This window comes from Carcharodon carcharias, chromosome 15, assembly GCF_017639515.1.
Source record: "Carcharodon carcharias isolate sCarCar2 chromosome 15, sCarCar2.pri, whole genome shotgun sequence".
Lineage (NCBI taxonomy): Eukaryota > Metazoa > Chordata > Chondrichthyes > Lamniformes > Lamnidae > Carcharodon > Carcharodon carcharias.
Window position 1 is genome coordinate 127,451,815 of NC_054481.1, and position 19,637 is coordinate 127,471,451.

At 45.2% G+C, this 19,637-nt stretch overlaps 1 protein-coding gene across 6 annotated transcripts in view; it reads left to right on the plus strand.

The window, feature by feature from the left end:
- Nucleotides 1-6,561: 6,561 nt before the first annotated feature.
- Nucleotides 6,562-19,637, plus strand: part of LOC121288120 (nicotinamide/nicotinic acid mononucleotide adenylyltransferase 1-like) — a 39,780-nt gene continuing 26,704 nt past the window's right edge. Inside the window, exons 1-6 of one of the 6 annotated variants that reach the window (XM_041206467.1) lie at nucleotides 6,589-6,700; nucleotides 10,071-10,655; nucleotides 11,783-11,910; nucleotides 14,852-15,035; nucleotides 16,411-16,529; nucleotides 18,774-19,544. In XM_041206467.1, the coding sequence (XP_041062401.1) occupies nucleotides 11,790-11,910; nucleotides 14,852-15,035; nucleotides 16,411-16,529; nucleotides 18,774-19,162 (813 nt within the window). In that variant the 5' untranslated portion in view covers nucleotides 6,589-6,700; nucleotides 10,071-10,655; nucleotides 11,783-11,789 and the 3' untranslated portion in view covers nucleotides 19,163-19,544. The other 5 variants (XM_041206465.1, XM_041206468.1, XR_005945310.1 and 2 more) reach the window with 5 other exon arrangements.

The following is a 19,637-nucleotide window of genomic DNA, read 5'->3' on the forward strand; positions in this document are numbered from 1 at the left end:
CGACTCCCTCCCTCCCTCCACCGTCATCTTCGTCCCTCAGCATCCTTGTTTACAAAGAATGGTCCCAGGGATGAGGAACTTTCAGATGGATTGGGGGAGCTGGGGAGATTGGATCGAGGCGTTGAAAATCATGAAGGGTGGGGGGTCTGGAGGGAGAAAGTGGCCCCACTGGTGGTGGTGCGGGGTGGTTCTGGTGGGGGAACTGGAGGGCCCTGATTTAAGGTGATTGGCAAAAGAAGCAATGGCGACAGGAGGAAAATCTTTTTCACGCAGCGGGTGGTTAAGATTTGAAATGTGCTGCCTGAGAGTGTGGTGGAGGCAGGTTCAATCGAGGCTTTCAAGAGGGAGTTGGATTATTACCTGAAAGGAGTGTGTAGGGTTACAGGGAGAAGGCAGGGCCGGCACGAGGTACATTGTTCACTCGGAGGGCTGACGCAGACTCAATGGGCTGAATGGCCTCCTTCTGTGCAATAACAATTCTGTGAAATCCCTACCTGCCTCCCTTCTCTCTATCCTTATAATCTCCTGCAGTCCCACAGCCCAGATCTCCATGTTCCTCCAATTCTGGCCTCCTGTCTATCCTCAACTCCCAAAATTTCCCCACCATTATCTGGTCTTCAGCTGCCAAGGCCCTCACCTCTGGAATTCCCTCCCTAAACCCCTCCGCCTCTCTACCTTTACACTGCTTGAGAATGTAGATACAGTGCAGACATGATGGGCCAAATGGCCTTCTGTGCTGTAAACTTTCTATGCTTCTATGCAACAGAAAGACTTGCATTTATATAGCACCTTTCATGGCCACAGGATGTCTTTACAGCCAATGAAATACTTGTTGAAGTATAGTTACTGTGGCAATGTAGGAAACACAGCAGCCAATTTGCACACGGCAAGCTCCCACAAACAGCAATTTGGCAATGACCAGTAATCTTTTTTTGTGATTTTGATTGAGAGATAAATATTGGCTGGAACATTGGGGAGAACTCCCCCGCTCTCTTTTAAAACTGTGCCACAGGATCTTTTACATCTACCCGAGATATTGTTGAACAATATTTCAGTCACGTCTTCTAATATCTCCTGTTTTTGGCTCAGTGTCAATTTTTATCATGCTCCTTGAAGTGTCTTTAGTCACTTTCCTATATTAAAAGACACTAGGCAAAATGACATAGAGTACACAGCTCAGAAACAGACATTTCGAACCAAGCAGCCCATAGTCTTTATACTCCATATGAGCCTCTGCCCATCCTTCCTCATCTAACTCTTAAATGTGTCTATACACTATTCACTGTATCCACTCCCTGTGGTATCAAGTTCCACATTCTCTTCACTCTCTAGGTAAATAAGTTTCTTCTGAATTCCCTGTTTGATTTCTTGATGACTATTGAATATTGGTGACCTCTAGTTTTGTTCTTCCCTCATGAAGAAACACTTTAGCTCTGAAGGAGAGTCATACAGACTTGAAATGTTAACTCTGTGTCTTTTTTTGCCTTATTGACCAGTGTTGCAATTTTTCATGATTTGTATATTTGTACCCCCAGATTCCATTTAGATTCTTATTTTCCAGGTAATATGTGAACTTATCTTACTTACCCTAATTTAATACCTCACACTTACCTATGCTGAAATTCCTTTGTCAATTAACCAAATATAAGTGCAAGTTGTTCTTGGGACTGGTATTGATTTCATGTACACTTCAGCTCGCACTGGAGTCCCCTCAGTATCTGAGCTGTGGGAGTGTTATATGTGTGTTAGCTTTGGTAGAGAGAGCCAGCAGCTTATTAATCTCTGTGGAGGGGAGAGGGAGCTGTGGAGCAATCCTCATCTCAAACAATACCCATACAAACATACAAAATAGGAGCAGAAGTAGGCCATTCGGCCCCTCAAGCCTGCTGCACCATTCATTAAGATCATGGCTGATCTGTTTGTGTTTCAATTTCCAGATTCCCATCTACCCTAATAACCTTTGATTCCCTTGCCTAACAAGAATCTATCTACCTCTGCCTTAAAAATATTCAGTGACCCCCCCCCCCGCCCCCACCACCTTCTGAGGCAGAGAGTTACAAAGTCACACAACCCTCAGAGAAAAAAATTTCTCCTCATCTCTGTCCTAAAAGGGTGACCCCTAATTTTAAAACAGTGCCCCCTAGTTCTGGACTCACCACTAAGAGAAAACATCCTTTCCACATCCACCTTGTCCATAGCGTTCAGGATCTTATATACTTCAATCAAATCACCCCCTCACTCTTCTCAACTCGAGTGGAAACAAGCCCAGTCTGGCTAACCTTTCCTCAAATGACAACCCACTCATTCTAGGTATCAATCTAGTAAACATCCTTTGAACTGCCTCCAATGCATTGACACCCCTGCACCCAGCAAGGTTCATTGGATAATGATCAGGAATGAGAACCCCCTGTGATTCTCCCCTTCAGTCCAAACCAGCCGCATGATTCCAATATTTGCATTTGCTCAGATCAGCACAAATCAGCTATGGAAACTGGAACCTTTATAAAATTGTAGAATGTTCACAGTACAGAAGGAGGCCATTCGGCTCATTGTGGCAGTGTTGGCTCCCTGTAAAAGGTACTCAGCCAGTCCCACTTTCATGCCTTTTCCCCATAGCCCTGCAAATGCTCTTTCTCTAGATTATTACCCAATTCCCTTCTGAAAGACATCATTGAATCTGCCTCCTCCACACTCTCAGCCAATGCACTCCATATCCTAACCATGGAGGGATTTGAAAAATGAGAATAAGAAATTTTAAATATCCAAGGCATTCCCAGACTGGGAGCCAATATAGGTCAGCAGGTACAAGGGGGATGGACCAATGGGACCTGGTGCAAGTTAGGACATGGGCAGCAGAGCTTTGAGCTCAAGCTGCATTAGTTGAGTCTAGACACAACAAATACATGGATGAGGGTTTCAACAGATGACGAGCTGAGACAGGGTGGAGAAGGGTGAGAAAAGTTTTTGCTCATGTTGTCTCTGATTCTTTTGCTAATCACCTTAAAATGCTTGGTAGATAAGTTCCACTCTTGCTATTGCACTTAACAAATGAGTCATCAGGAATCTATGATGAAGGGTGTCTTGCCCTCTGTGCTGATAGATCACTCATTATGAATCTGGCTTTCTCTTTCAAATCCCCTTTTTCATTTTCCTATTGAGCTGCCCTCGATTTTCGTATTCTAATCCACTCTCTCATATGCTCCAACCCAGGCTTTCTCTCTCTCTGTCTCTGTCTCATTCCTGCAGTTTGACATGTTCGCGCTGACATGGCGCTACAATAGGGGGAGCTCTTCCAAAAGGGTAAAGTTTTTAAACAAGGGTTTGACTGATAACCATTTAAACGACTAGAAGGTGACAGCAAAATATGATAGGGAATGCTAACGTTCTGGCATCAGTTAAACAGCCTGGATCTCTCAACCCCACGTTTGATTTACTATAGCCCAGTGCTCCTTTAGATAAATTACAAAAACAAGATCAAGAAAATGGAAACTCATTTAAAATTATTTCATTTACATTATAATAGATTATTAGAGGAACTCAGTGAAGCATGTTCCTGCAGTTATTTTGTATTTATCCAGAAAAAGCCATGTTATTATTAACCTTGGGCTGGTGTGTTGAGTCAAAGGGAACAGGTGAAAACGTAATTTCAGTTCATTAACCCTGAAAAAAATATAGTTTCCCTTTGTCAGCAGTGATAAAGTCTGACATTGTTCTCACTCTCTGGTTAGTGTTCAATGTTATTAAATACATTAAATTATTATTAAATATATTAATTTGTTGCTGCTATCAGCTATCAGGGTAGCAGGGTTGTTTGAGACCTCCAAGGGGAGGGGAGTGGTTGTCCCTGCCCTTTTGTGAGTCGCCCCAGGCCAGGGTAAGGGCCCCATTCAGGGGAGATGGTGGCATAGTGGTATTGTCCTGGGACTAGTAACCCAGAGACCCAGGGTTCTGACGATGCCACTTTCAAAAACAGTTACTCTAACATGTCTTCCTTTTTCCTTAACCGAGGTTTTTCACCCACGGTGGTTGACAGGGCCCTCAACCGTGTCCGGTCATTCTCCCATGCATCCGCCCTCACACCTTCCTCTCCCTCCCAGAACCATGATAGGGTCCCCCTTGTCCTCACTTATCACCCCACCGGCCTTCGCATTCAAAGGATCATCCTGCACCATTTCCGCCAACTCCAGCATGATGCCATCACCAAACGCATCTTCCCTTCATCCCTCCATCGGCATTCCGCAGGGAACGTTCCCTCCGGGACACCCTGGTCCACTCCTCCATTACCCCCTATACCTCAACCCCCTCCCACTGCACCTTCCCATGCAACTGCAGAAGGTGCAACACCTGCCCCTTTACTTCCCCCCTCCTCACCGTCCAAGGGCCCAAACACTCCTTTCTAGTGAAGCAGCATTTCACTTGCACTTCCCTCAATTTAGTCTCCTGCATTCACTGTTCCCAACGCGGTTTCCTCTACATTGGAGAGACCAAACGCAGACTGGGTGACCGCTTTGCAGAACACCTTCGGTCTGTCTGCAAGCATGACCCAGACCTCCCTGTCGCTCGCCATTTCAACATTCCACCCTGCTCTCTTGCCCACATGTCTGTCCTTGGCCTGCTGCAATGTTCCAGTGAACAGCACCTCATCTTCCGACTAGGCACTTTACAGCCTTCCGGACTTAATACTGAGTTCAACAACTTCAGATCATTAACTCTCTCCTCCATCCCCACCCCCTTTCCGATCCCACCTTTTCCAATAATTTATAATTTAAAAAATATATATATTTTTCTTTTCCCACCTATTTCAATTATTTTTAAATGTATTTCCATCCATTGTTTTATCTCCACCTTTTAGCCTATTTCGATCCCTTCCCCCCCCCCACCCAACCCCACTAGGGCTATCTGTCACTTGCTCATCCTGCTTTCTACTCTTAATGTCATCATTAGCACATTCCTCAGCTAATATCACCACCGTCAACACCTCTTTGTCCTTTTGTCTCTGACATCTTTGGCAATCTCTTCTTTGCCTCCACCTATCACTGACCCTCAATCCAGCTCTACCTGTCCCAACCCCTTCAACCAGCTTATATTTCACCTCATTTCTATATTTCTTAGTTCTGATGAAGAGCCATACGGACCCAAAACGTTAACTGTGTTCCTCTCCGCAGATGCTGTCAGACCTGCTGAGTTTTTCCAGCTATTTTTTGATTTTGTTTCAGAGGCCCAAGGTAATGCTCTGGGGACCTGAGTTTCGAATCCCACCATGGCAGATGGTGAAATTCGAATTCAGTGAAAATCTGAACTTAAAAGTCTGATGATGACCACGAAACCACTGCTGATTGTCAGGAAAAATCCATCCGGTTCACTAATGTCCTTTCGGAAAGGAAACCTGCTGTCCTTACCCGGTCTGGCCTGCATGTGACTCCAGACCCACAGCCATGTGGCTGACTCTTTGTCAGGGATGGGCAATAAATGCTGTCCTGGTCACATCGCTTGAGTGAATAAAAAATGATGCTCAGGGTTATGAGCCATGACTAACAGTGAAAAGAGTGAATTTTCAGTGGTGATGGTGGAACAGCTTGATGGACAATGGCTGCTTACAGGTGTAGGATCCTTTGGGAACAGGACTTGTGTTTAAAAACAAAAAAACTGCGGATGCTGGAAATCCAAAACAAAAACAGAATTACCTGGAAAAACTCAGCAGGTCTGGCAGCATCGGCGGAGAAGAAAAGAGTTGCCGTTTCGAGTCCTCATGACCCTTTGACAGAACTTGTGTTTTGTTTAAACAGGAAACCACCTCATGTATCCCCCCCCCCACCTTCCCCCTCCCCCCTCGTCATATTGCTCATGGGAATTGAAAATGGGAGGTTCCCCTGAGCAACAAGGTGCAAAACCACCAGGCGTGCAGGAATGAGCCTTTGGTCCTCGATTAAAGTAATGTGCAAAATACGTAACAATGAAGAAAACTAATTTAAATTATGCTCATTGCCCATAATGATTGATGCCTATTTTAATAAACCAGTAAAGAATTGCTCCAGCAACGGACATTTCCACATGTGCCCAATTCTTAAAAAGGCAAAATTAATACAATTTTAAGCCTAAATAGCTAAGAACAAAGTATAATTCTAAATCACATCGCATGTTAGTGTTGGTTAACCCTGGGATAGGCACTGGTTATTGTTACAATCTTGTTTACTATTTTCACTATTAGGTTCTGTATAGAAATAGAACTGGGATTTGATAGAACTGGGATTCAGAGTTCACTAATGTCCTTTCGGGAAGGAAATCTGCTGTTCTCACCTGGTCTGGCCTATATGTGACTCCAGACCCACAGCAATGTGGTGGACTCTGTCTTTAAAAAAAAAAAAATGCCCTCTGAACAAGGGTAGTTAGATGCTGGGCAGTAAATGCTGGTCTAGCCCCACATCCCATGATCGAATGGGGGGAGTGAGGGAGGAAGTGGGGGGTGGGGTGGGGGAGTCATTCAAGAGGAAAAGGGGAAATTGTCAGCCTGAATGAAGCATGTTTGTTTATTTCTGGTGTACTTGCAGCCGGTTCTGGGGGAATTGTTCCGGCTGTAATACGTTGCGCCGCCTTTTGGTGCTCGGATATGCTGCCCTTCAGTGAAAATCCTGGTAGCAGGAAGTGAAAGAGAAACACTTTGGAGCTATTACAGCAGCCTGTGGTCCGGAAATTGATGTCGGTAAGATTGCACTTGCGGCGACTTTTATCAGCTCCTCTGCCAAACTGGGGAGGAAGGTGGGGGGTGGGGTGGGGTGGGGTGGGGGGGGGGGGTGGTGTAATGAAATAAAACTTCTTGCTCGTTTCGGAAGTGTCCGAATTTCAGCAGTGGCCGACTCAAGCCTCTGGTTGACCCGGCGTCTGTGGCTGAAACAAGGGACTCACTCAGCCAGCGCAGTGCCTTGAATAGCTGGTTGTGTCACTGGTTGCGCTGCGTGTCTTGAGTGGGGGCTGCTCACGTCCAGGACAAGAGTCCAGGGCAGGAGCAATGCCCTCGATTAGCAGCGTCTTATATTCTGCAATATAAAGAGATTAAAGCGGATTAAGTAATATCTTTTCTAAAGGGAACTGGGTGGGCTGGTGAGGGTAAAAATTAAAGGGCCATTGGGGGGGGGGGGGGGTGGGGAAGAGTAGGTGAAAATTGGATAGTTCTTTCAAGAGCTGGCACAGGTATGATGGGCCGAATACCACCCTCCCCTAATTCTGCGTTTCTATGATTGTTTCCTATTCTGGGAGAGTGGTGAAACTAAATCCTCGTAATTAGTGGGCCCTTATCAGAGAGAAAAAAAACAGGCAGGAAAAGTTCCCAGGTCTATTGTTTAAAAACAAAACCCACGTTAGTGGAGTTTAGGGAAGGGAATATACTGTCCCCATTGTTCTGGCTGACCCTAGAGTCTGGCCTCTCTCATAACAAGGAGGGGGTAGTGCCCTCTGAGGCCTAGCAAGCCATTCACTCAGAAACAGTCACTCAAGAAGACGTACAGAGCAGTTAGGAATGGGTGATAATTACAGCCTGACCCAGACACTGCCAATGCCTCTCACACCGTTTTGAGTAATTAACTCCAGTGTGCTGCCAACCTGGATTTAAGAAGGGATGACAGATGGCATTTAAATGCTATCTCAAAGCATTTAAAATGAATCAGGGAATGCATCACAGTTGCTTCTAATTGTCTTCTCTCTGGGCAGATTCATGGTCAGACAATGCAATTAAGGGATAAATTCATAGTTTTGTCAATTCCAGCGATGTAAATCCATTGGAGGTAACAGTAGCAGTAACCTGTTTTGACAGCGATGGCCCTTTAGGCTACCTCTACATTTGTACTAAGGATGTCCTTTTTTAAAAAAACCTGATTGGCTAACTCTGTCCTGTTTACTGAGGGAGTGCTGCACTGTTGGAGGTGTCAACTTTTGATGAGATGTTAAACTGAGGCTTCATGTGCTCCTTTGGGTAGAATAAAAGATCCTGTGGTGCAGTTGGAAGAAGGACAAAGGAGTTTTCCCTGGTGTCCTGGCTAGTATTTATTCCTCAGCTAACACTATTAAAACAGATTATCTGGTTATTATTGCATCGCTGTTTATGGGAGCTTGCTGTGTACAAATTGGCTGCCATTATAACAATGTCTACACTTGGTTGGCAGTAAAGTGCTATGGGATGTCATGAGGTGGTGAAAGGCGCTATATAAAAGCAAGTTTTTCTTTTTTTAAGTATATTTTTGAAAACCTATCAGTGTTTAATGGACTAGTGTTCACTTCCTGTTATGGAGATGCTGACTCACACTAGCTTTCGTTTCAGAGTGTGAGGAGCTCTACTCAAGTGAAGATTCTTCACAGTGAGTTTCAGAAATACTTTTCACTGTAGCAGACTCACACGTGGGCCTGTTCCTCTTTGTATGCATTTCATAGACTTGGGAGTTCTTTCCACATTATTTTTCATTCATTCGCACCTGGAGTACTGTGCACAGTTTTGGTCCCCTTACTTGAGGAAGGATGTAGTTGCATTGGAGGTGGTTCAGAGGAGGTTCACTAGATTGATTCCAGAGATGTGGGGCTTGTCTTATGAGGAGAGATTGAGAAGTTTAGGCCTATACTCACTAGAGTTTAGAAGGATGAGAGGAGATCTAATTGAGGTATATAAGATGCTAAAGGGGATAGACAAAGGAGACGTGGAGTGGATGTTTCCCCTTGTGGGGCATTCTAGAATGAGAGGCCATAGTTTTAGGCTAAGGGGTGGTAGATTTAAATCAGAGATGAGGAGGAATTACTTTTCTCAAAGGGTCATGAATTTGTGGAATTCACTACCCCAGAGTGCAGTGGATGCCGGGACACTGAATAAATTTAAGGAGGAGATAGACAGATTTTTAATTAGTAATGGGTTGAAAGGTTATGGGGAGAGGGCGGGAAATTGGAGTTGAGGCCGAAATGAGATCAGCCATGATTGTATTGAATGGGGGGCCAGGCTCAAGGGGCTGAATTGCCTACTCCTGCTCCTAGTTCTTATGTTCTCAGTGTAAAGGCCAACTTCCGTCGGCAAGCCTGTACTGTCTTCTGATGCTCGTGCTTTTACAGACAGCTGCATGGCTCGACTGGAGAAGCTGGGACTGTTCTCCTTGGAGAAGAGAAGGTTGAGAGGAGATTTGATAGAGGTGTTCAACATCATGAGGGGTCCAGACAGAACAGCTAGAGAGAAATTGTTCCCATTGGCAGATAGGTTGCGAACCACAGGACCCCAATTTCAGATGATTGGCAAAAGAAGCACCAGGAGGCATGAGGACAATCTTGTTTATGCAGCATGTGATTAGAGTCTAGAATGCACTGCCTGAGAGTGTGAAGAAGGCAGGTTCAATCAGAGCTTTTAAAAGAATTGGATAAATTCTCTGAAGCAAAAGAAAATGCAGGACGGGGTGGGGGGGGTTGATGGCAGGGGAGTGGGATTAGGTGAGTTGTTTATCCAGAAATCTGGCATGGATACGATGGGGCCGAACGACCTATTTCTGTACTGTAGCCATTCTATGACCCTAACTGGGATACTGTACCAGTGTGGAAATAATGAGCTCCTCTATCTGTTGAGCTAAGCTCTGGGAACGGTGTGGGCAGGAAACCAGTTCCTCTGTGCAGAAAACGCAGCACAGACTGGCTAGAATCTGAGAGGCCAAAGTTCAACATTGACCAGGACACTCAACAGCCAGTAGTGGATCATTGCCCCTGTCTGATTCCCATTTGTATTGATTTTGAACGGGTTGTGTCACAAGCAGTTGACCCCATTCCGTCTGCTTTTTTCTCCTGTTGAAGTTGAATTTCATCCCGTGCGCTTCAGATTTATTTAAAACTAAGGCTATACAGAAGCAAAGCCAAATCAGCAGAAAAGCATAAATAATATAAAAAACAAAATACTGCAAATGCTAGAAATCTGAACAAAACAGAAAATGCTGGAAATACTCAACAGGTCTGGCAACATCTGTGGAACGAGAGACAGAGCTTAACGTTTCAGATAGACAACCCTTCATCAATTCTGTCCTCGATCTGAAACATTAACTTGTTCTCTCTTTCCACAGATGCTGCCTGACCTGCTAGGTATTTCCAGCATTTTCTGCTCTACATAAATACTGTACTGAACTTTATGGCGTCTATTCTCAAACAAGTGCTTTAAGAACTTGGAAGCTGTGCAGTAGAAAGTCATCATGAATCTGCCCTGAAAACTTGTTAGTGGAAAATAAACTTTGCAGAAACTAAACCCCTTTCAGCAAGCGGTCCCAGAAGCTACTTTCAAATTGAATCAAGCACTGCTACAAAAAGATAAACGGCCTGGAGACTATACAATCCGAATCCGGTCCGTCACAGTTCCGTCTGGCCAGAATCGGCCAATCAGGCACACCCACAGAACGGGCGTTTGAATGGGGCAGATAGTGCCCACAGATGATGGAAGCATTCCCAAGTGCCTTCAAGAGAAGGAGGGACAAAATTTGGAGGGTGGGTGATAGTGAAGAAAAGGGGGCCAGTAATGTAATGAGCGAAGAGGACTGAAGATTGTTGCCATCTTAATCTCTGGAAAAAGACAGAGGATGCACATAGCCAGTGTTACAGCAAAATAAGCGTGGAAGCTGATTTTGTAACACTTGGATCCCTTTCATATAGAAATGGTTGGCGTTTCTGTGTACTTTTATCTCATGATATTCAAATTGCTTTTATTTGGTAGTTTCCACAGATCTCTCTTATCATCAAACACTTGAATGTATTTGGGGAAATTTACTAACATTCCCTGTTCATGTTTGCTGCCGACAGCCTGTGTTGGGATAATGTTACTCATTTACTTTGACTGTCGGCCTGTGTGTTTGCACTGACACCGAGCTGATTAGGAAATGGACCCAACTGATGAAACTAGTGCTGGCCCCGACATGATGCTGGAAGTTCAAACCCAAAGATTGCTTAATACTGTTTAAAACGATGGATTTTAGAACACTCCTGCTTGGGATTTGAGTTCTGACGAAAGGTCATCGATCTGAAACGCTGAATCCTGCTTACCTCTCCACACATGCTACCTGACCTGCTGTGTGTTTCCAACGTTTTCTGGTTATATTTCAGATTTCCAGCATTCGCAGTATTTTGCCTCCTGACATTTAAAACAGCAAACGGGTTTATACTGGTAATTGTACTCTGGGGGGGTGGGGGGCGTAAGTGCCACACGACCAGATGTTGTAATCCATTGGGGAAAGTTCAGTGAGGTTTTGCAACCTTTCCAAGGGTGTGGATAAGTGGTCAACGGCAATTAAAAGTGTCAGTTCCTAATTCTCCCTGCCCCCTCTCCCCACTCACCCCCCAAAATTGAGCAAAGGTACCACTTCACGCCAGACAGATCAGAAGGCCCTGAGTTTGATTCTTGGGCTGCAAAGATCTTGAACAAGGGTGACACTGGGGCACTGCAGGACAACTTCCAGGAGGGGAATACAAAATATCACACTCAAGCATTCTGCTCCCGATTGTTAGGCAGTGAGGAGGCTCTGAAGGTTTGACGTTGGTTATGGGTAGGATTCGTCTTCACTGACATGCCTTCCTTGGTTGAATAGCCAGGTCACGCTTATTATTTGGTCTTGCCCATTTGGTCTTGCCCTTGAAGGATGGCCACTTGAGCTGCCAGACTCTGCGGAATGCTAATTTAGTGCAAGTCTGCTCCCTCAGGGTAAGAGGACAAGTTTCCTTGTACCTTTATTCTCTAGAAGATTTGATAAGACTTTCAGGTTTTTTTAAAACTCTGCCCTGCGTTTCACAGTGAACCTATGATGGAGAAACCTGACAGCCAGAGGGAGGTGGTGTTGCTGGCATGTGGATCATTCAATCCCATCACTAACATGCACCTGCGGATGTTTGAATTAGCTCGGGATTATCTTCATGAAACAGGTTGGTATTTTTTTTGCTTTTCAGTCTCATGCAGCCTTAAAGATGCTTCTTTGAATCAATGTCTATTGTACTCTTGCAATCCTAGTGTTATTCTGAAATTCTGTGCAGTCATTTAGATGGCTTTGCAGTCTCATTTCATCCCTTTTTTTCTCACTCTCTTTCCTTGTATCTGGTTCATGCTGTCTTTCTTATTTCCCTGTTTCTCCTTTCCTTCTTCTCTTGTCTTTTTTTAATAATTTCTTCTATCCATCTGGGTTGTACCTACACCACATGGACTGCAGCGGTTCAAGAAGGCAGCTCACCACCACCTTCTCAAGGACAATTAGGGATGGGCAATAAATGCTGGCCCAGCCAGTGACACCCACATCCCATAAACAACAAAAAAACTTGTCTCCCTCTCTCTTTGCCTTTCATTTCCCCACACATTCTCTGTTTGTCTCTCTGTCTGCCTGTCTCTCACTATCTCTCGCTCTGCCTTTCTCTCTCTCTCTCTGCCTGTCTCTCTCTCTCTCTCTCTTCCTGTCTCTCTCTCTCTCTCTGCCTGTCTCTCTCTCTCTCTGCCTGTCTCTCTCTCTCTTCCTTGTCCCGGTCTCTCTCTCTCTTCCTTGTCCCGGTCTCTCTCTCTCTTCCTTGTCCCGGTCTCTCTCTCTCTTCCTTGTCCCGGTCTCTCTCTCTCTTCCTTGTCCCGGTCTCTCTCTCTCTTCCTTGTCCCGGTCCCTCTCTCTCTCTTCCTTGTCCCGGTCCCTCTCTCTCTCTTCCTTGTCCCGGTCCCTCTCTCTCTCTTCCTTGTCCCGGTCTCTCTCTCTCTCTCTCTCATCCTTGTCCCGGTCTCTCTTTCTCTCTCTCTCTCTCTCTTCCTTGTCCCGGTCCCTCTCTCTCTCTCTCTCTCTCTCTTCCTAGTCCCTCTCTCTCTCTCTCTTCCTTGTCCCTCTCTCTCTCTCTCTCTCTCTCTTCCTTGTCCCGGTCCCTCTCTCTCTCTCTCTCTCTCTCTCTCTCTCTCTCTCCCTCTTTCTAGTCCCCCTCTCTCTCTCTCTCTCTCTCTCTCTCTCTCTCTCTCTCTCTTCCTGGTCCCCCTCTCTCCCTCTCTCTCTCTCTCTTCCTGGTCCCCCTCTCTCCCTCTCTCTCTCTCTCTCTCTCTCTCTCTCTCTCTTCCTGGTCTCCCCCCCCCTCTCTCTCTCTCTCTCTCTCTCTCTCTCTTCCTGGTCCCTCTCTCTCTTCCTGGTCCCTCTCTCTCTCTCTCTCTCCTGGTCCCCTCTCTCCTCTCTGTCTCTCTCTCTCTCCTGGTCCCCCCACTCTCTCTCTCTCTTCCTGGTCCCCTCTCTCCCTCTCTCTCTCTCTCTCTCTCTCTTCCTGGTCCCCCTCTCTCCCTCTCTCTCTCTCTCTCTCTCTCTTCCTGGTCCCCCTCTCTCCTCTCTCCCTCTCTCTCTCTCCCTCTCTTCCTGGTCCCCCCCCCCCCTCTCTCTCTCTCTCTCTTCCTGGTCCCCCCCTCTCTCTCTCTCTCTCTCTCTCCCCCCTGGTCCCCCTCTCTCTCTCTCTCTTCCTGTCTCGCTCTGCCTGTCCCGCGCTCGCTCTCGCTCTGCCTGCCTGTCTCACGCTCGCTCTATCTGTGTCTCTGTGTCTGTCTCTGTCTGTCATACATGGGAACAGGAGGAGACCATTTAGCCCCTCGAGCCTGTTCTGCCATTCAATGCGATTATGCTGATCTGCAACCTTTGTCTCATGTTTCCCTCTTGATAACAAACATCTATCAGTTTTGGATTTAAATTTATAATCGACCCAGTATCAGTTGCGCTTTGCGGAAGAGTATTCCAAACTTGTACCACCTTTTGTATGTAGAAATGTTTTCAAATTACACTCCTCTTTCAATCTGTTCCTCTCAGTTTTTAATGCAGTGCGCACAAAGTTAGTTTGAATTAAATAACTGATTCTCTAGAATCATTGTTCCGTGGTAGAGAATTGCAGGGGAAGGTTCCCAACTGAGATTAAGAAGCTGCGTATTTTCAGTTCTCGTCGCTAATTTCTTCCGGTGCTGATGAAAGCTAGTTGACTGTGACGTTAATCCTGTTTCTCTCTCCACAGATCCTGCCGTGTGTTTCCAGCATTTTCTACCTTTCTTTCAAATTTCAGCATCTTGCTCGGCTGTGTCATTTCTCAATCACTGTCTGTACTTTTGTCGACCAGTTCACACGTGGCCCTCAGGATCCTGTTGGGTACTGTGGTGCCCCATAGTTTAATTGGACAGGTTATAATGTCCGAAGCTCCGGTTATTGGCAGTGATGCAGTACTTCCTCCGCTGCATCTGGCTTGCTGTCTGCTGCAGCGCTCCACAATGCCGGATTACATTTCTGGCAACTGTAACATCGCAATTTTTCTAATTTGCCGACCTGAGTGTGTGGGTAACGGCAACTCATTGAAGGAAGGAGGCACTTGCAGCTTTCAAAAAGCCGCCCCTGTCCTGCCTGGTGATTTCTCCATCAATGTCGTGTTTCCAGTGGAAGGGGAGTTGGACTGTGAGACCGCCTACACTGCAACCTGGTTTAATATAACGTGCAAGAAGTTGCTTCAGCCATTTTAATTGCATATAAATGAACAAAATGCACACCTGCTTTATTTGCGCATAGGATGTGAGCATTGCTGACAAGGCCAGCATTTATTGCCCATCCTTTACTGTCCCTTGAGAAGGTGGTGAGCTGCCTTCTTAATATCCATGTGGCGCAGGTACACCCACAGTGCTGTTAAGGAGGGAGTTCCAGGATTTTGACCCAGTGATAGCGAACGAACGGCTGATATATTTCCAAGTCAGGATGGTGTGTGGATTGGAGGGGGACTTGTAGGGGTGATCTTCCCATGGTATCTGCTGTCCTTGTCCTTCTAGATGGTAGAGGTGACCAGTTTGGAAGGTGCTGTCGAAATTCCATAAAACTCTATTAATCTCTTCCAGGGAAGTACACAGTGATAAAGGGCATTATATCTCCAGTGGGTGATGGATACAAGAAGAAGGGCCTAATAGAAGCAAAGCATCGCCTGGCCATGGTGAAAAAGGCCACAGAGAGCTCTGAGTGGGTGACAGTGAGTTCTTGGGAAAGTGAGCAAGAACAGTGGGTGGAGACTGCGAAAGTCCTCAGGTGAGTCAAGCCATGGAAAACTCTGACAATCCTTTTATCAAAACCATTCCTTTTAGGATTAGTGCTTCTCTGGGTCTCTGCCCTTCTTAGCCAGTCATCTCACTGCATCTTGCAGCAGTTAGGATTCTCTCCCGTTGCTATATGGTTTTGTAATTTTAAACTACACAGCATATTTCTACGAGAGAGGACTGAATTGAAATATTATTGATATCTCATTAACGGCCATTAATTGCTGGCAAGCTTTTTGACTGCAGTGGGCATCGCATGTAAGCTTGAATCTGTCCTGCCCTGTTATCTACGTACAGGTACATTTTGGTAGTGTTGTGACAGAGCAGTTGGTAAAGCTGAGTTATTTAAAAATCCCAGAGGGAAACTTTAAACAACTGTCATAACCTATATTTTCAATTGGTATGTTTGAGATGCAGCTCTAAATTTAGGAATAAGACCACCAGTTCTCGAGAGGTTTTTATATTAAACTAAATGAGACATTTATTAATTTACAACAAGGTATTAAACACATACACATGGCTACAAATTACTACTATCATAACTTTTTAACAAATCTCCAAACTAATCTCCATTAAGGCAACAGCAACCAATAGATTTTAAGCAGACACCAGGCAAAGCATTTTCACCGTTCAAATTGAAAATGAGGTTCCTTTCACTTTGGTTCCTTTGCAGACAGTTGTAGGCTTACAGCAGCTTTGATGTTACTTGCTTCTGCCCTGCACACGCAAAACTGCTTTCTGTTATACCTGGCACTACCCTTTGGATATAAATTCTCATTGTATCATCAGGCCCTTTGGACTTCTTCCACAGTACCAATTTTATTAGTAATATAAACATATTGCTTGGTGTCTCCTAGCTAGGTGCAAGATATCACTCCCACTCTCGAATGCTCTATTCAACAAAATGCACTCTAACTTACTGTTTATATCTCAAAACTACTATACATCAAAGCACCCAGACCAGCTGGCTTTAATCCAATTAAAACACACACCCCCACCCCCACACACTCCCCACACACCCCCCACAAACACACAGACTAAACCTCTATTTTAAAATAGTAATTTCCTGTAACATTATATAGCTTCATGAAAGTAGTGATCAGGTTTGGAAGCTGACTTGTTTCCCTCCCCTCCTGCGCACAGCAGGACCAACTGCAGGCCCCTACACCACTGCTCCCAATCCTAACACTTAATCATTACTTGACTGAAGGCAACTCCCACGTGGTAAACAATAACCCGACATTTCTGGCACGGTAGACAGAAAGCCCTTTGGAGGATACCTCGCAAACCCTGACTTGTGTTGAGCTGAGAAGAGCAGCCATTTTGAACAGAAAACTGATGATGTCTCTAACGTTACTCTCCAACAGATATCATTATGAGAATTTGGAGAACGTCAGTAACAATGAGACGAGGAACACGGCACAACGCAGGAGGAGTAAGAAAAGGAAGATAGAAGAAAAGGATGACAATTCACTCGAAACAAAAGGTGCCGAAGAAGCAGTGGGCACAAACCGTCTGGGCTAAATTTAAATTTATAGGAAGTAAATGCGGTGCAAGGAATGAATTTTTTAAAATGTCTGGTGTTCCAGCTTGTTTAATGGCAAATACTCCAAAACAGTGCGCCGCTAAAAGCTTAATATTATCCTCCAGCACACTCCCAGCAGCAGAAGACGCAGGGTAGAATTTTTGTTCCCCAGGGAAGTTGGAACAGGAGTAGGTGAGCCGCCAGTTTCCCGACACTGGTTTGCTGGCATGTTTTCCCCTCCGAGCCTTTTTAGAACGTGCAGGTTCAGCTGGGAAACGGCTTCTCAGCCGCAAGTAGTGAGTACCCAATTCGACAGGTTAAAGAGCCCATTACAGTCCCCCTCCCGAGGCCAACTGGAATTTTCCAGGCGGTAGTTGGGCTTCCCTCTCCCAGGCTGGAACCCAGCTGGGACGGCTTCCCAGCTTCAGACTGGAGGGTGCCAGGGTTCCGGTTGGCTCTTTAAAAACCCCGCCCTAGCAGCTTTGATTTATAAATGGTCACAGCTACGACCACAGGCAGTCCTGTGCTAACCGTGACCAGGTTTTATTGTGGAAGTTTTGTAAGCTTTGAAAGGTTTCTTCCATCTTGAGGCTCCTGCGCTTTCACCCACATTAGCAGCGCCAGGCTCTGCCGCTGGGGCTGACAAATTTCTCGGGGCTCGTTAGGCAGGATTCAGCCTCCTTCCCCGAGACCCCGGGTTGGTCTGGCTTTCACGTGGGACCAGCTGCCCTCTTAACTACAGCTCAGACCAGGTCTCAGGTCAGGACAAATAACTCAGGACGCCCGCTGTTTGGATTCTCGAACAAGACGGTTTATTCAAGCTTGTACAAGCATATGCAAGGAGGAGCAGCCTCTTGGTCCATCAAGGGGTTTCTCTGCCGTAATTACAAAGTCTTGTAACTTATATACCTTATCTTATCACAATACATTGGAGTACATTTGAATATATCCACTCGGTAACTGACACACAGGTGCCATGTTAAAAACTATCCTACTGAGTACATAAACATGCGGTTCTGCTAACCAATTATTCTAAAGGGTGTACACATAATTATATTATCCAATCAAAATTAAAACACTTACGCAAGACCTTGGTTCTCACAACTCAAGACTGCTGGTGTTTCATCAAAGACCCCTCTGTCCATTGTATGTTTTCCCATATCTAAGCTAAAAGCATCTGCCCTGTCCCTATCTGAGAGAGGAGTTTACCTAAACTAACTTTATGTTATGTTTTATCTCCAGTCCAGATCTCAAGGCTTCAACACACCATTTTACCACTTGAATGGTTCCGCCTGTACCCAGATATTAGCTCACCTCTTGAAACTTTGTAAATCACACAAAACTCCAAGCTCCTTTGTGTGCAGTGTCCATCTGCTTACCCCCAGCAGTCATTGACTGTTCAGCATCCATGTCTACCTGGAGATTTTAGGGTTTTTCAGTAAATTCCTAGTGGTCTCTTTTAGCATTTTTAATTTTCCCCTAACAGGGCTGGAGGGCACCTTCAGCCTCAGGAGCCGGCCCACTCTTCTTAATTGGACAGTAAGTAAGCTCCCTGGCACTGTTGGCCATCTCTTCAACAATTGCATCGGGAGGTCTGACGCTGATATGATGTGAGATTGGGACCAAGAAATTCTCCTGACATCAGGAGCCCAGCCCACCTTATATGAATCAGGAATTCTGGAAAACTTTTTATTTCTCTACATTTCGCTCTACAAACCCAGGGATTATTAGAAGGTTGATTAAAGAGTTGGCAGAAGGTTCACGCTAGATTAAAGCAAAGTGCTACGGACACTGGAAATCTGAAACAAAAATAGAAAACAGGTGGCTCTGAACAAGAGTCACACGGACTCGAAACGTTAACTCTGTTTCTCTCTCCAAAGATGCTGTCAGGCCTCCTGCTGAGTTTTTCCAGCATTTTCTGTTTTGGTTCATGCTCGATTCTAGGTCAGCCAGTGGGGACAGTATCAAAGGTGCAGTTTCTAAGCATTACACCCAAGGATTTATTTATAAACTGTACTACCTAGAGCTAGCAGTGAGAAGGAAGACTTAGTTTTCCACTATTGGGATAACAGCCTCAGGGGATTGCTTAAAAAATATATTTTTGTTTTCTTATAAATTGATCTCAAGACCCAAACTGACCTGTTTGAATGAAAAATAATCTAATGGCCGCCTACAAGTGAAGGGTTTTTGCTGCTTCTTCTCCAGATGTTCCTGAGTTAATGCTCCTCTGTGGGGCTGATGTTGTGGAGTCTTTCAACACTCCAAACCTGTGGAAAAAGGAAGACATCGAAGAGATTGTGGGAAAATTTGGCATCGTGTGTATCAGCCGACTCGGAAGCAACGTCGAAAAATTTGTTTATGAGTCTGACATCATCTGGAAGTTCAAGAAAAATGTTCACCTGGTGACGGAATGGATTACCAACGATGTCTCGGCCACAAAGGTGCGGCGAGCTTTGCGAAGGGGACAGAGTGTTAAATATGTGATACCTGACTCAGTCATTGAATACATTCAAAAGCATAGTCTATACAACCCATGTAGTGAAGACAAGAACGCTAATGTTGTTTTAGCACCTTTGCAACGTTACGCAAAATGATCAACCGGGAGCCCATCATCGCGTTAGACCGGACTAGATTCTCTTTCAACTGATCGCGCTCGTTATCTTAAATGCATTTCTTTTCAGGTTTTCTATATTTGGCAGTTTGATATTTTTCCATTGCCCTCAACACCCATATCAGGCCCTGAGGACAGGTTGGATATGACAGGTGATGAGGAGTTTGTCTAAACAATGAGTCTTAAGGCAAGGCCTAAAAATGAATGCTGGAACATGTACCTGTATTGTTTTATGTCCAACTTTTCGTTAAGGTGCTGTCCAAATTATATGCCTCAAAGCTCTTGTCAGAGAGAACTCTCTATTGCACTGTAATTGGTGCACCGACTGACTGTTAAATAAATTTTTTTCTTTTGGAGCCTGCTAATACAACTCGCTCCCTTCAAGTCCTTAATACATCTGATGACAAACTGATGCCACAGTACAGATTGCTGAAGAAGTCCACTTATTACATTCTGCC